The 14,501-nt window shown below is 37.5% G+C and overlaps 1 protein-coding gene across 2 annotated transcripts in view; it reads left to right on the plus strand.

The window, feature by feature from the left end:
* MNAT1 (MNAT1 component of CDK activating kinase) overlaps positions 1 to 14,501 on the plus strand; it is a 191,588-nt gene that overhangs the window by 120,796 nt on the left and 56,291 nt on the right. For both annotated transcript variants that reach the window (XM_002913030.4, XM_034642224.1), the window contains one exon: positions 6,311 to 6,432. In XM_002913030.4, coding sequence (XP_002913076.1) covers positions 6,311 to 6,432 — 122 coding nt within the window. The remainder of the gene's footprint in view (positions 1 to 6,310; positions 6,433 to 14,501) is intronic.

The following is a 14,501-nucleotide window of genomic DNA, read 5'->3' on the forward strand; positions in this document are numbered from 1 at the left end:
TCCTAGTTCTTATGTTCCATAGATGAGAGAAATCATATGATAATTGTCTTTCTCTGCTTGACTTATTTCACTTAGCATTATCTCCTCCAGTGCCGTCCATGTTGCAGCAAATGTTGAGAATTCGTTCTTTCTGATAGCTGAGTAATATTCCATTGTATATATGGACCACAGCTTCTTAATCCAGTCATCTGTTGAAGGGCATCTCGGCTCCTTCCGCGATTTAGCTATTGTGAACAATGCTGCTATGAACATTGGGGTGCATATGGACCTTCTTTTCACTATGTCTGTATCTTTGGGGTAAATACCCAGTCCTGCAATTGCTGGATCATAGGGTAGCTCAATTTTTAACTTTTTAAGGGACCTCCACACTGTTTTCCAAAGTGGCTGTACCAATTTGCATTCCCACCAACAGNATGGACCACAGCTTCTTAATCCAGTCATCTGTTGAAGGGCATCTCGGCTCCTTCCATGATTTGGCTATTGTGGACAATGCAGCTATGAACATTGGGGTGCATATGGCCCTTCTCTTTACTACGTCTGTATCTTTGGGGTAAACACCCAGTAGTGCAATGGCTGGGTCATAGGGTAGTTCAATTTTTAACTTTTTAAGGGACCTCCACACTGTTTTCCAGAGTGGCTGTACCAACTTGCATTCCCACCAACAATGTAAGAGGGATCGCCTTTCTCCACATCCTCTCCAACATTTATTGTTTCCTGCCTTGTCAATTTTTGCCATTCTCACTGGTGTAAGGTGGTATCTCAGTGTGGTTTTGATTTGAATTTCCCTGATGGCTAATGATTTTGAACATTTTTTCATGTGTCTGTTAGCCATTTGTATGTCTTCATGACTGTGCCACCCAGGCGCCCCTTCTGCCAATTTTTTGATTTGATTATTTGTTTTACGTGTATTGACTTTGAGAAGTTCTTTGTAGATCTTGGATACCAGTCTTTTATCTGTAGTGTCATTTCAAATATCTTCTCCCATTCCATGGACTGCCTCTTAGTTTTTTTGATTGTTTCCTTGGCTGTGCAGAAGCTTTTTATCTTGATGAAGTCCCACAAGTTCATTTTTTCTTTTGTTTCTCTTGCCTTTGGAGATGTGTCATGAAAAAAGTTGCTGTGGCCAATGTCAAAGAGGTTGCAGCCTGTGTTCTCCTCTAGGAATATGATGGATTCCTGTCTCACATCGAGGTCTTTCAAACATTTGGAGTTTATCTTTGTGTATGGTGTGAGAGAGTGGTCAAGTTTCATTCTTTTGCATGTAGCTGTCCAATTTTCCCAGCACCATTTATTGAAGAGACTGTCTTTTTTCCACCGGATGTTTTTTCCTGCTTTATCAAAGATTAGTTGCCCAAAGAGCCGAGGGTCCATTTCTGGGTTCTCTATTCTGTTCCATTGGTCGATGTGTCTGTTTTTGTGCCAGTACCATGCTGTCTTTGTGATCACAGCTTTGTAGTACAGCTCGTAATCCGGCAATGTGATGCCCCCAGCTTTGTTTTTCCTTTTCAACAATTCCTTGACGATTCGGGGCCTTTTCTGGTTCCATACAAATTTAAGGGCTGTTTGTATCCAGCTCTTTGAAAAATGTCATTGGTATTTTGGTTAGGGTGGCATTGAAAGTGTAGATTCTTTGGGTAGCATAGACATTTTAACTATGTTTATTCTTCCGATCCATGAGCATGGAATATTTTTCCATCTTTTTATGTCTTCCTCAATATCTTTCAAAAGTGATCTATAGTTTCTAGGATATAGGTCCTTTACGTCTCTGGTTAAGTTAATTCCAAGGTAACGAAGAGACTGTCTTTTTTCCACCGGATGTTTTTTCCTGCTTTGTCAAAGATTAGTTGCCCAAAGAGCCGACGGTCCATTTCTGGGTTCTCTATTCTGTTCCATTGGTCTATGTGTCTGTTTTTGTGCCAGTACCATGCTGTCTTTGTGATCACAGCTTTGTAGTATAGCTTGTAATCCGGCAATGTGATGCCCCCAGCTTTGTTTTTCCTTTTCAACAATTCCTTGACGATTCGGGGCCTTTTCTGGTTCCATACAAATTTAAGGGCTGTTTGTATCCAGCTCTTTGAAAAATGTCATTGGTATTTTGGTTAGGGTGGCATTGAAAGTGTAGATTCTTTGGGTAGCATAGACATTTTAACTATGTTTATTCTTCCGATCCATGAGCATGGAATATTTTTCCATCTTTTTGTGTCTTCTTCAGTGTCTTTCAAGAGCGATTTGTAGTTTCTAGAATACAGATCCTTTACGTCTCTGGTTAATTCTGAGATAACGTATGATTTTTGGTGCTATTGTAAATGGGATGGATTCCCTAATTTCTCTTTCTTCAGTCTCGTTATTCGTGTATAGAAATGCAACTGATTTCTGGGCATTGATTTTGTATCCTGCCACCTTACTGAATTGTTCTATAACNTGTATCCCGCCACATTACTGAATTGTTCTATAAGTTCTAGTAGTTTGGGGGTGTAGTCTTTTGGGTTTTCTATATAGAGTATTATGTCATCTGCAAAGAGAGACAGTTTGACTTCTTCTTTGCCAGTTTGGACACCTGTTATCCCTTTCTGTTGTCTGATTGCTGTTGCAAGGACTTCTAGTACTACGTTGAATAATAATGGCGGGAGTGGGCATCCTTGTCATGTTCCTGATCTTAAGGGAAAGGCTTTCAGCTTTTCCCCGTTGAGACTGATATTCGCTGTAGGCTTTTCATAGATGGTTTTTATGAAATTGAGGAAGGTACCCTCTATCCCTACACTCTGAAGAGTTTTAATCAGGAAAGGATGCTGTATTTTGTCAAATGCTTTTTCTGCATCAATTGAGAGGATCATATGGTTCTTGACTCTTTTCTTGTTGATATCATCTATCACACTGGTGGATTTGCAAATGTTGAACCAACATTGCATCCCAGGGATGAATCCCACTTGGTCTTGATGGATAATCCTTTTAATGTAGTTTTGGATCCTATTTGCTAGGATCTTGTTGACAATTTTGGCATCCATATTCATCAGGGAAATCGGTCCGTAATTCTCCTTTTTGATGGGGCCTTTGCCTGGTTTGGGGATCAAGGTAATACTGGCCTCATAGAATGAGTGTGGTAGTTTTCCTTTGTTTCTATTTTTTGAAACAGCTTCAGGAGAATAGGTATTATATCTTTTTTGAATGTTTGGGAGAATTCCCCAGGAATCTGGCAGGACTCTTGTTTTTGGAGAGGTTTTTGATCACTGCTTCAATCTCTTCATAATTAATTGGTCTGTTTAAATAATCAATTTCTTCCTGTTTTGGTCGTGGTAGTTTTTAGATTTCCAGGAAGGCATCCAGTTCTTCCAGTTTGTTTAATTTATTGGCATAAAGCTGTTGATAAAAGTTTCTAATGATCCTTCGTATTTCATTGGTGTTGGTTGTAACCTCTCCCTTGTCATTCATAATTTTTTATTAATTTGGGTCCTTTCTCTATTCTTTTGAATTAGTCTAGTCAGTGGCTTATCGATCTTATTTATTCTTTCTAAGAACCACCTTCTAGTTCTGTTGATCTGCTCTACTGTGCTCCTGGTTTCTAATTCATTGACCTCTGCTCTAATCTTGATCAACTGCCTTCTCGTGCGTGCGTGGGTTAGGCCTGTTCTTCTGTTCCCGCTACAGCTTCTTGAGGTGAGAATATAAAAACTGTATTTTAGATTTTTCTATTCTTTTGAGTGAGGCTTGGATGGCTATGTATTTTCCCCTTAGGTCTGCCTCTGCAGTGTCCCACAGGTTTTGGACTGATGTGTTTTCATTCTCATTGGTCTCCAGAAATTGTTTAAACTGATTTTTTTTTTTTAAAGATTTTATTTATTTATTTAACAGAGATAGAGACAGCCAGCGAGAGAGGGAACACAAGCAGGGGGAGTGGGAGAGGAAGAAGCAGGTTCACCGCAGAGGAGCCCAATGTGGGGCTCGATCCCACAACGCTGGGATCACGCCCTTAGCCGAAGGCAGACGCTTAACTGCTGTGCCACCCAGGCGCCCCTGTTTAAACTGATTTTTCATTTCCTGGTTTACCCAATCATTTTTGAGCAGGATGGTTCTTAGTTTCCAAGTGTGTGAGTTTCTTCCAAATTTTCCCTTGTGATTCAGTTCCAGTTTCAAAGCATTGTGGTCTGAGAATATGCAGGGAATAATCTCAATCTTTTGGTATGGGTTGAGACCTGTCTTGTGACCCAGTATATGGTCTATTCTGGAGAAAGTTCCATGTACATTCGAAAAGAATGAGTATTCTGTTGTTCCGGGGTGTAGTGTTCTATTTGTTCCAGGGTGTAGTGTTCTAGTTATTCCGGGGTGTAGTGTTCTATATATATCTATGAGGTCCTGCTGGTCCAGTATGTCATTCAAAGCTCTTGTTTCTTTGTTGATTTTCTGCTTAGGTGATCTGTCTGTTGCTGAGAGCGGAGTGTTAAGGTCCCCTACTATTAACGTATTATTATCTATATGTCTCTTTATTCTGGTTAAGAGTTGGCTTATGCATCTAGGGGCTCCCCTCTTGGCTGCATAGATATTTATAATTGTCCTATCCACTTGTTGTATACATCCTTTAAGAATAATATAGTGTCCTTCTGTATCTCTAACAACAGTCTTTAGTTTAAAATCTAATCTTTCTGATATTAGAATTGCTACTCCAGCTTTTTTTTGAGGTCCATTGGCATGAAAAATGGTTTTCCATCCCTTCACTTTCAGTCTGGATGGATCTTTAGGTTCAAAATGAGTCTCTTGTAGACAGCAAATGGATGGGTCATGTCTTTTTATCCAATCTGCAACCCTGTGGCGTTTTGTGGGAGCATTTAGGCCGTTCACATTGAGAGTGACTATTGAGAGAGATGATTTTAATGACGTCATGTTGCCTGTGACGTCTTTGTTTCTAGAGATTGTAAATTTCTGTTCTGTATCACTCTTGGGGTCTTTTTACTTTTATAGAACCCCCCTTAATATCTCCTGTAGGGCTGGTTTCGTGGTTATGAATTTCTTGAGTTTCTGCTGATCCTGGAAGGTCCTTATGTCTCCATCAATTCTGAATGACAGCCTTGCTGGATAAAGGATCCTTGGCTGCATGTTCTTCTCAGATAGAACTTTGAAAATGCCCTGCCAACCCTTCCTAGCCTGCCAGATCTCTGTAGACAAAGTCTGATGTTATTCTGATATTTTCCCCCCTCTGTGCATAAGGATTTTCTTCCCCTTGGCAGCTTTCAATATTGTATCCTTGGATCTAATATTTTTGAATTGCACTATGACGTGACGTGGCGTAGGTCTGTTCTCATTGACCTTGGGAGGGGTTCTTTCTGCCTCTTGGACACGAATACTTGTTTCCTTTGCCAGATTAGGGACGTTCTCAGCTACAATTTGTTCAAATATCTCTTCTAGTCCTCTCTCTTTCTCCACCCCTTCGGGGATGCCGATGATTCTGACATTGGAATGTTTCATTGAGTCAGTAATCTCCCGTAACCTACATTCTTGAGATTGGATTTTTTTGAGGCAAGTTTCTGTTTTAACTTTCTCTTCTACCATCCCAACCCCCAATTCACTAATTCGTTCTTCTGCCTCATTTACCCTGGCTGTCAGAGCGTCTAGTTTAGACTGCATTTGATTCATAGCATTTTTAATTTCTGCCAGACTTGCTCTCATTTCTGCCCTTAGAGATTCTATATGCCCGTTAATATTTTCATTCATAGTTTTTTGAAGCCTACACATCATCTTGACCATTGTTACTCTGAACTCCATTTCTGACAATTTGGTTATATCCATATCTATCAGTTCTGTGGCAGAAGCCACAGACTTATTATCTTTTCTTTCCCGGAGTAGGATTTCTCCTCCTTGTCATTCTGATGAGGAGAGGTTGCAGGGGTACCCAGAGCCCAGATTATTGACCAGGACACAGGCAGTGTGCACTTGTTTTTAGGGACCTTAGGGACGTGGGCTTCTTGATTTTTCAGCCTCCCTTCTGGGGGAGGGGCCTGTCACGCTGATATTCAGGCAGCCCTGTTTATTTTTATTTTTAAAAAAGATTTTTAAATTTATTTTTGTGTAGGGGGAAGGGAAGAGGAGAGGGAGAGAGGTCTAAGCAGACTCCACACTGAGCACAGAGCCCAACTCAGGGCTCAATCCATGACCTGAGATCACAACCTGACCCGAAACCAAGAGTGCAGTGCTTAAGTGACTTGACCACCCAGGTGCCCCAGGATAATATTTTTAAAGTGAGGAAGGACTTTAGTCTACAAATAAGTAGTAATATGAAAATATTATTAAAAGGTATTGCTTTCCTTCATGTTTCTAACAGGGTCAGCATATTTCATTAGCACCTATTCAGAAGCTTGAAGAAGCTCTATATGAATACCAACCACTGCAGATAGAGACATGCGGACCACATGTTCCTGAGCTTGAGATGCTAGGAAGACTTGGGTAAGTGTCCAAGAACTTCTCATTGAGGAACTGATGGTTAGGGCTTACATATTAGTACTATTTTTAACTTACACTTTAAAAAATTCTTAGATTTTGAATTTTAGAACTTTACTGTTTTGTGAAAAATGAATGCTTAATAGTAAGTGTACACATTTTTTTGTATGTTTTTGTTAGGTCTTTTGAGATTAAGATTGGATTATTATTAATTCTTTTTAATGATGTTGTTGGCAGCCATACCATTGTAGCTGTTCATTTTCAGCTCACTGTGTGATTTTTTAGAAATAGGAGCCGAAGTTAGTCATTAGTAAAAATATGAGAGTTGTGACCTTGCCATGAAAAAGTGTAGATTTACTCATTGTCTTCTATTTACAGTGTAACTATATTTATGAGAAATGAGCCACAAAATACATTTAGTCAAAACTTATAATATAGGTCTTGCCCAGTGGCTCAAAAGCCATATTAGATGCATCTGTTTTGGAAATGAACCTGGCATGGTGACTCTTTTGGGTGATGGAGATGATCACAGTCTGTCTCAGGGAAGCACGTGGATATCTATAGTATGCTTGAAAAGTGTAGACACAGACTTTGTTGGATGGAACAAATCATGTCTTGGTCTGGTGTCTCAAGCTAAATTTTTGAATGAAAAGATGATCTAGAAAACATTGCTTCTTAACAAAATAAAATAGTTTAAAGAATATAATGTGAAAAGAAGATAATGGATACAATGAAACAAGTGATTAAAAAGTAATTTTAAAAAAGACCCCAACAACAAAAACAAGATAGATAAAACAGATAACAAACCCTACATACAAAAAACAACAAAAAAACTTATGTGCATCTTCAAAACCAAAATCTCAAACGTGACGCATAGTATTATATGTATGAAACTGGAGGCTCTAAGTTCAAATGACTATTAAAATGACAGATAATTTACTAATCTGCTATTTAGTAGATCTTATTATTTTCTTTAGTTCTGTATTTTCTTAAGGTATGAAGCTAAGGAGATGTGAAACAAAACCTAAAACCCTTTTGAGTTTGAGATAATAAATTTATCAAATAATTTGCCTAAGTGCTAAAATTAAAACTTGAGATAGACCATGTAGGGTTTCATGATGTAAAAAGTAAACTAGTGATAAAGACGTTGGTTCTTATCTCTTATTGGGTTAGCAAGAGCCAGAATTCTAGATCTCTAAAATAAATTTTCTTAAAATCTTTACTTTTAATGTTAGTGAAGACAAAACTATTTAAAATAGTATTCCTTTGTTACAGAGTTTTGCATTTTCTAATAGCTTTGTCATCAAAATTATATTTGAAAGATTGTGGAAATGGGCATGCATAATAACAATGCACAAGTGAAATGTGTGACAACAGTTAGTGCAAAGGATAGGAAGAGGAAATAACTGTTGTTGTAATGTTCTAACAGTATATATGAAGTGGTATAGTAGTACCTGGAAATAGATTGTGGTAAGTTAAATACGTTTAATATAAACCTTCTAGCAACTACTAAAAATGTGGGGAAAAAAAAGGGACAGTCAGTTTATCAATAGCAGAGAAAAATAATGAAATCCTAAGAAATACTTCATTAATGAAAAGGAGAACAGGAAGAGAGGGTGACAAAAATAAAGAAATAAGCAATTAAGAAATAACATGGTAGTAGATTTAGTCTTAACTCTGTAATTATATGGCATATAAATGTTCTAAACCATCACTATCCGATACAACTTTCTGAAATGATAGAAATATTTTATGTCTATGCTGTCCAGTATAGTAGTCCTCATTTCATGTTTCTGCTGAGCACTTGAATGTGTCTAGTGCAATCGAAGGACTGAATTTTAAATTTTACTCAGTTTAAACAGCCATGTATGGCAGGTGGCTCCCATATTGGATGGCACAGGTAAATACTAAGCAGAGATTGCCAGATTGCATTTAAAACTAAATTTACTATATGTTTTCTGTAAGGAACTGGCATTATATATAAAAATATAGTTTTTCTGAGTTTTCCAAGTTTCTCTGTACTTCTTGAATCTATAATTTGTTGTTTTTATTTTGTAAATATCTCAACTATTATTTCTTCACAGATTTCTTTTTTATCAAAGGAATTCTTTCTGATCTTGCTATTTTTATATCTAGCATTTCCATATCACTCCTTTTTATAATTTTCATTTCTTTTCTGAAATTCCCTGTTTATTATACGTTTTCCACCTTTTTCCCTAGATCTTTTAACTTATTAATCACGTTATTTTAAAGTGTCTTTGATATCCAAAATCTCTGGGTCTGGTTCTGTTGATTATTTTATGTCATGATGATAGATTTATTTTTCTTGCTTTCTTGTGTTTATTATAATTATTATTTGAGTAGAACGGAACAGCAGAGACCAAGATTTATGCCCCGAAATATTTATGTACTTTTTTTCTGTCAGGGCATTAAGATAGAGAATTGAGTATTAAGTCTGTAGTTTGATTTTAGTTTGGGTTTTGTTGTTGCTCCAGTTGTTGTTCATAGGGTTCAACTTCTTCCAGATAGTCTATTGCCACTTTGTGCCTAGTATGAGGCTTGGAGTGCTGGAGGGATCTTTTCAGTCTTCTTGCTCCACTCTCAGCTTTCAGCATCAGGCTGAGAACCCCTAAAGGGTTCTCTCTTGGTGCTCCTCCCCAGCAATAAACTGCTTTTTCCTCTTTACTTGGAATAAGTTTTGTGGTGGGAAAAAGGAGACTTTTTAGTTCTCCTGTTCCAACTTTAGCTTTAGAAAGTCTTGTGTGCTAGAACCTCAGGGTAGTGCTTTCTTGGTCTGTCTCTTTCCTAGAGGCAAACAACTTTTGTCTCTTATTTCAGAGCGCAGGTGGGTTTGCTCTTCCTCTTCTAGCCCAACAACTGAACTCTGTCTTATGTTGGTAGGCATGGGAAATGTTGGGTATAAGACAGTTTCCTGTTCCTCCTGTACCCCATCTCTGCTTTGCATCATTGTGTTAGCACAGGTAAGAATTGGTTTTGTGCCTTTCCTCAGTGGTTGAAGTTTTTTGTCTGTGTCAGTATAGAGTTGAGGAGGGTGGCAGTAGGCTTTCTATTTCTCCCCCAGTGGCAACCAACCTTTGCCTTTCCCAGCAGCTGAGTCCTAGCTGGGTTTTTTTGTTTTATGAAGTTCATTTCCTCTTGTATTTAGTGTTCTATTATTGCCAATTTTGGGGGGGCGGTTGGTCTCAATTTCATTTAGTTTCATTTCAATGGAATATCTCCCTTATCTTCATCTTTTAATCTGTTATGGTGGTGCTGCTGCTATATATATGTGTGTATATTTAACTAACTCTAGTAGAACTCTGTATAAAGTAGATGTAGCTTGATTGATGTCTTTTCCCAACAATTTTGAGTAAATTGTTAAATTTAATAAACTCTGGCAACTCTTCTGATTGTTTGGACCCCTTTTTGGTTTCCTTTTGCCTTTACCATTATGGTTTAGATTTTAAAATGTAGGGTAAGTGTCCTTTAGATAAGATATAACCATAGCATTTGTACTTTTCCCAAGTTTTTCATACCTGTAATCTTGTTTGAACCTAAATAAAGGAGGCTGGATCACTTTTTTTTTTTGGTGTTGGTGGGTGGGGGACTTTCATTAACCATTGAGTATTTAGAATACAGTTAGTTCCAGAATTTCTTTTTTCTCTTCTTTAAGATTTTATTTATTTATTTGAGAGAGAGAACATACGTGCAAGTGTGCACACACATGGCCGGGGTAGGGGTGCTGCCCGGCAGAGGGAGGGGAGAAGCAGACTCCCCACTGAGCGGCAGGGCTCCATCCCGGACCTGGAGATCATGACTTGAGCCAAAGGCAGACACTTAACTGACTGAGCCACCTAGGCGCCCCCAGAATTTCTTGAAGTAGACTTTTGCTTCTCTCAACAGACTATACCAAAATATTCTATATCTACAATAGTTACAAGGGCAAATTGTTCTGATTTCAAATAAACTTGTATGTTTAAGTCAATAGACCTTGACTGTAACAGTTTCTTTTAGCCATCTGTGGCTAAGTAGTATAGGAATTTCTAGATCATCAACAGTGATATCAGAATTGCTAAAGAAACAGTGACTTTTTCCTGATATAGAACTATTTATCTACCAAGATAGAATTCATCCCCCATCTATTCAGCGTTCTACCTTGAGAATGGGATTAAATTCTATAGACAGCTTTAGTATTTGGAGCTGGGATTAGCTCAAGCAGTCTTTTTGGTGATGTTATGACCTCATACTGAAACATTTGCTAAAACAAATTCTAAATTGATTTCTTATGCTATTAGCTCATTTTCTTTTCTGGAATTATTATTTGAAGCTATATGTTATCTTATTTTTTTCTTATTAAAGAAAACTTTATAAATCTAAGAATACATTTTTACCTAATCTAACTTTCAGAAACATTTAGAGAAAAACTGAAGAATTTATTCTGTGAAGTGACTTTTCAAAGAGTGATTTATATCCTGAAAGGTGCTGCTCTTAGGGTATAAGGAATATAAATTTAAGTTTACTAAAGGTATACTAATTACACATCTGTCCTAAGAGTTGTCCATGTCTTGCATCTATATAAGCCCCATTTATCCCTTTACGGTGGGCTTTCCCCCTTTCCCCAGTCCTCTAGCTTCTACTCCTCTTTCTTTTCCTATTACAACAAAATTTCCACTTTATATTATATTATCCTACAGAGGGAACAAGTTCAATTTTCTAGAGGCAAACAGAGAATAAATTAACTGCCATATTTCTATTTTCTTATATCTGCTTTGAAATCTGTGTGACTTAGTGAAGTTAAGAATGGTATACTTTACACTTTAGCTGGTGCAAAATTATGGGTGCAAGCACTTTCAGAATAATTTTAATTATATATTTTGGGGAGTAGGTGATACAAGGTCTTGGGCGGCATTGTGTCTCCAAAGAACTAAATTTTTGTCTTTATATATAACTTTGAAAAAGGATGAAATCAAAAGTACATTGCCATGAAATTTTTGGTGTTTTGTACGAAGATCTTTTCTAAAGTTAGTTAAACTTGAGAAGCAGAAGAAGAATGAATGAAAATTTTTCATTCAGGAGGGTATAATGAATGAATAATTATAGTTCACGTTGCACTGGTAGTACTCTTCTGGTTTGCTCAAGGCAATATGTAAACATGTTTATTAATTCTGTGCCAGTGGGAGAAAGCATTGGGGAAACTTAACTGCTAATTGAAATTCTCTAGACAATGGCTTTCGTGGTTAGTCTGGTAGTCTCATTGATTGGCACTCTGAGACTGTCTTTTTAATAATCAACTGGAATTCCAGTTAATATTTTACTGCCTTCCACCCAAAGATGAGTCATTCCCTTAACTGATATAAATTACGAGTGCTTGTCAATTTTATTCATCAATTTCAAATTATTTAATCAGATATCTCTACTGTTTTAGGTAGATGGAAATGATTTATTTAATATGAGCTTTTCATTTGTGACCTTATTACAAAAATAAGGAAAAACTGTTGTTTTATAAAATACGATCTTTAAGATCTTCTGTTAACACAACTGATATGCCTGTGCTATTAGTTATGATAGCTTTATTTTTTATTTTTTAAAGATTTTATTTTTATTAAAAGATTTTATTTATTTGAGAGAGTGCATGCACACGGGCGAGGGAGCATGAGCAAGTGGGGGGGTGGGTAAGGGACAGAGGGAGAGGGAGAGAGAGACTCCTAAGCAGACTCCATGCTGAGTGTGGAGCCCCAGGTGGGGCTCGATCTCACCACCCATGAGAGCATGACCTGAGCTGAAATCAAGAGCTGGACACTTAACCAACTGAGCCACCCAGGCGCCCCTAAAGATTTTTATTTTTAAGTAATCTCTACGCCCAGTGTGGGGCTCAAACTTACAACCCTGAGATCAAGGGTCACATGCTCTACTGACTGAGCGAGCCAGGTGCCCCAAGTTATGAGAGCTTTAAAAAGCAGATTTAAAGTCTGATGGTTTAATATCTTGAGTCCTTTCTTACCAGATGCTAAGATTAGTTAGCTATTATTACATAATCAATAGTGAAAAAATTTGTGACAGTAATAGTAGTATTGACTTAGTTAGCTAGAAACTAATGATAATTAGAAGATATTTTTTTGTTTGATCTCTGTCACCACCTATCAATTTTTTCTTGTGTAGCCATAAACTACGTTGATAAAACCAACCAACCAAAACTAACTAACCTATTAACAGATCCATTACTGTTGGCAAAGCAATTAGAAGTGTTTGTTCTTGAGGGAATAGGATAAGGTATAGTCCCCAGAATAGAAGATCCATCTTCACAGTAACCTTGGAGGTGCTTTCATGACCTTTCTTTTGCTCTTAAGAACTGCTTTTTTTCCCCCCAGTTGATAATTAGAACTTTATATATCAAGAATTTGAGATAAGACATTGAACCTATTCTATCAAATTTTTTGTTATAACACTCTCTTTGTCTCCCTTCTTAAGGACTTCCTCATTGTTGCGATAGAAGACTAATATATCAATCTGGTCGTGTCTTTCTGTTGTTAATATCTTGCAGTGGCTCAATATCACTTGCACAATCTGACCCCCATCTTTATAGTCATATACCCTACCCCCTTATACTTGGTGTTTCTTAAGAACCTTATGGTGTCTCATGTATTTTTGTGTCATTGTACACGCTGTTTCCTTTCCTTAGCATTTTCGTATTGTCTTTATATTTGTGGCACAGTCCACCCAGTAATTTCTTTTCCTCTTTTCCTCCCCGTGCATGAGTGGTCTGTTTATTCCCTTTGTCTCTCTCTTTTTTTTAATTGGGATAGTATTGTTTTCCTTATTTATTTATATGTGTCAGCTATAGTAAGGCTATTAACCCTTGAAATTTTAATTTTATTTTACTCTTTTTTTTTTTAAGATTTATTCATTTATTTTAGAGAGAGAGTAGGGGTGGGGAGAGGGAGAGAGAGGATCCCAAGGAGACTCTGTACTGAGCACAAGAGCCCAGTGAAGGGCTCTATCCTATAAGATCATGACCTGAGCCAAAACCAAGAGTCAGATGCTAACCCACTGCACCACCCAGGCGCCCCTTATTTTTTATTCTTTTTAAAAAAGATTTATTTAATTATGAGAGAGAGAGAGAGAGAATGAGTGGGAGGGGCAGAGGGAGAAGGAGAGAGAATCTCAAGCAGACTCCACACCGAGCATGGAGCTTGATGTGGGGCTTGATCTCATGACCCCAAAACCACGACTCAAGCTGAAACCAAGAGTTGGATGCTTAGCTGACTGTGCCACCCAGTCACCCCTTAGTTTTTTATTCTTACATTGTATATGATATGCAGTAGTTTTAATCTCTGAGCAGTGGATGTATTGATAATGTCCTGTTAATTTTCCATTGTTCTTCTACCAAGGAAGTCCTAAACCAACACAGAACTTTTTATCTATTTATATTCTAATTTTTGTGTGCTTCAATTTTTATATGTAATCACTTAATCCATCTGGAACTTATTTTTTTATAAGGAGCTATAAAAGAATCTATTTTTTTCAACATGGTTAATCAGTTGGCCCAGACCAGTATATCCAACACTACTTTTTTTCTACTCATGTGTTTTATTAATATAGTAAGACTTTTTCTCCACTGTCCTTTCTTTTCCATTAATCTATGTTTCAGTTTTTTAACAGTATCACGTAATTATTAATTTAAATTCATGATATATTTTAATATTAAGCTATGCATTTATTGTCTATTGTTGTGTATTCATTTACCACAAATTTAAGTGGCTTAAGAGAACATCCATTTTCGGGGCGCCTGAGTGGCACAGTGATTAAGCATCTGCCTTCGGCTCAGGGCGTGATCCCGGCGTTATGGGATCGAGCCCCACATCAGGCTCCTCCACTATGAGCCTGCTTCTTCCTCTCCCACTCCCCCTGCTTGTGTTCCCTCTCTCGCTGGCTGTCTCTATCTCTGTTGAATAAATAAATAAAATCTTTAAAAAAAAAAAAAGAACATCCATTTTCATCTCATTCATTTTCAGTGTTTGTGAGTCAGCAGTCAGGGCATGGTTTACCCAGATCCTTGTAACTCAGGTGTCACGTTG

Source organism: Ailuropoda melanoleuca, chromosome 14 (genome assembly GCF_002007445.2).
Source record: "Ailuropoda melanoleuca isolate Jingjing chromosome 14, ASM200744v2, whole genome shotgun sequence".
In the NCBI taxonomy this organism is placed as follows: domain Eukaryota; kingdom Metazoa; phylum Chordata; class Mammalia; order Carnivora; family Ursidae; genus Ailuropoda; species Ailuropoda melanoleuca.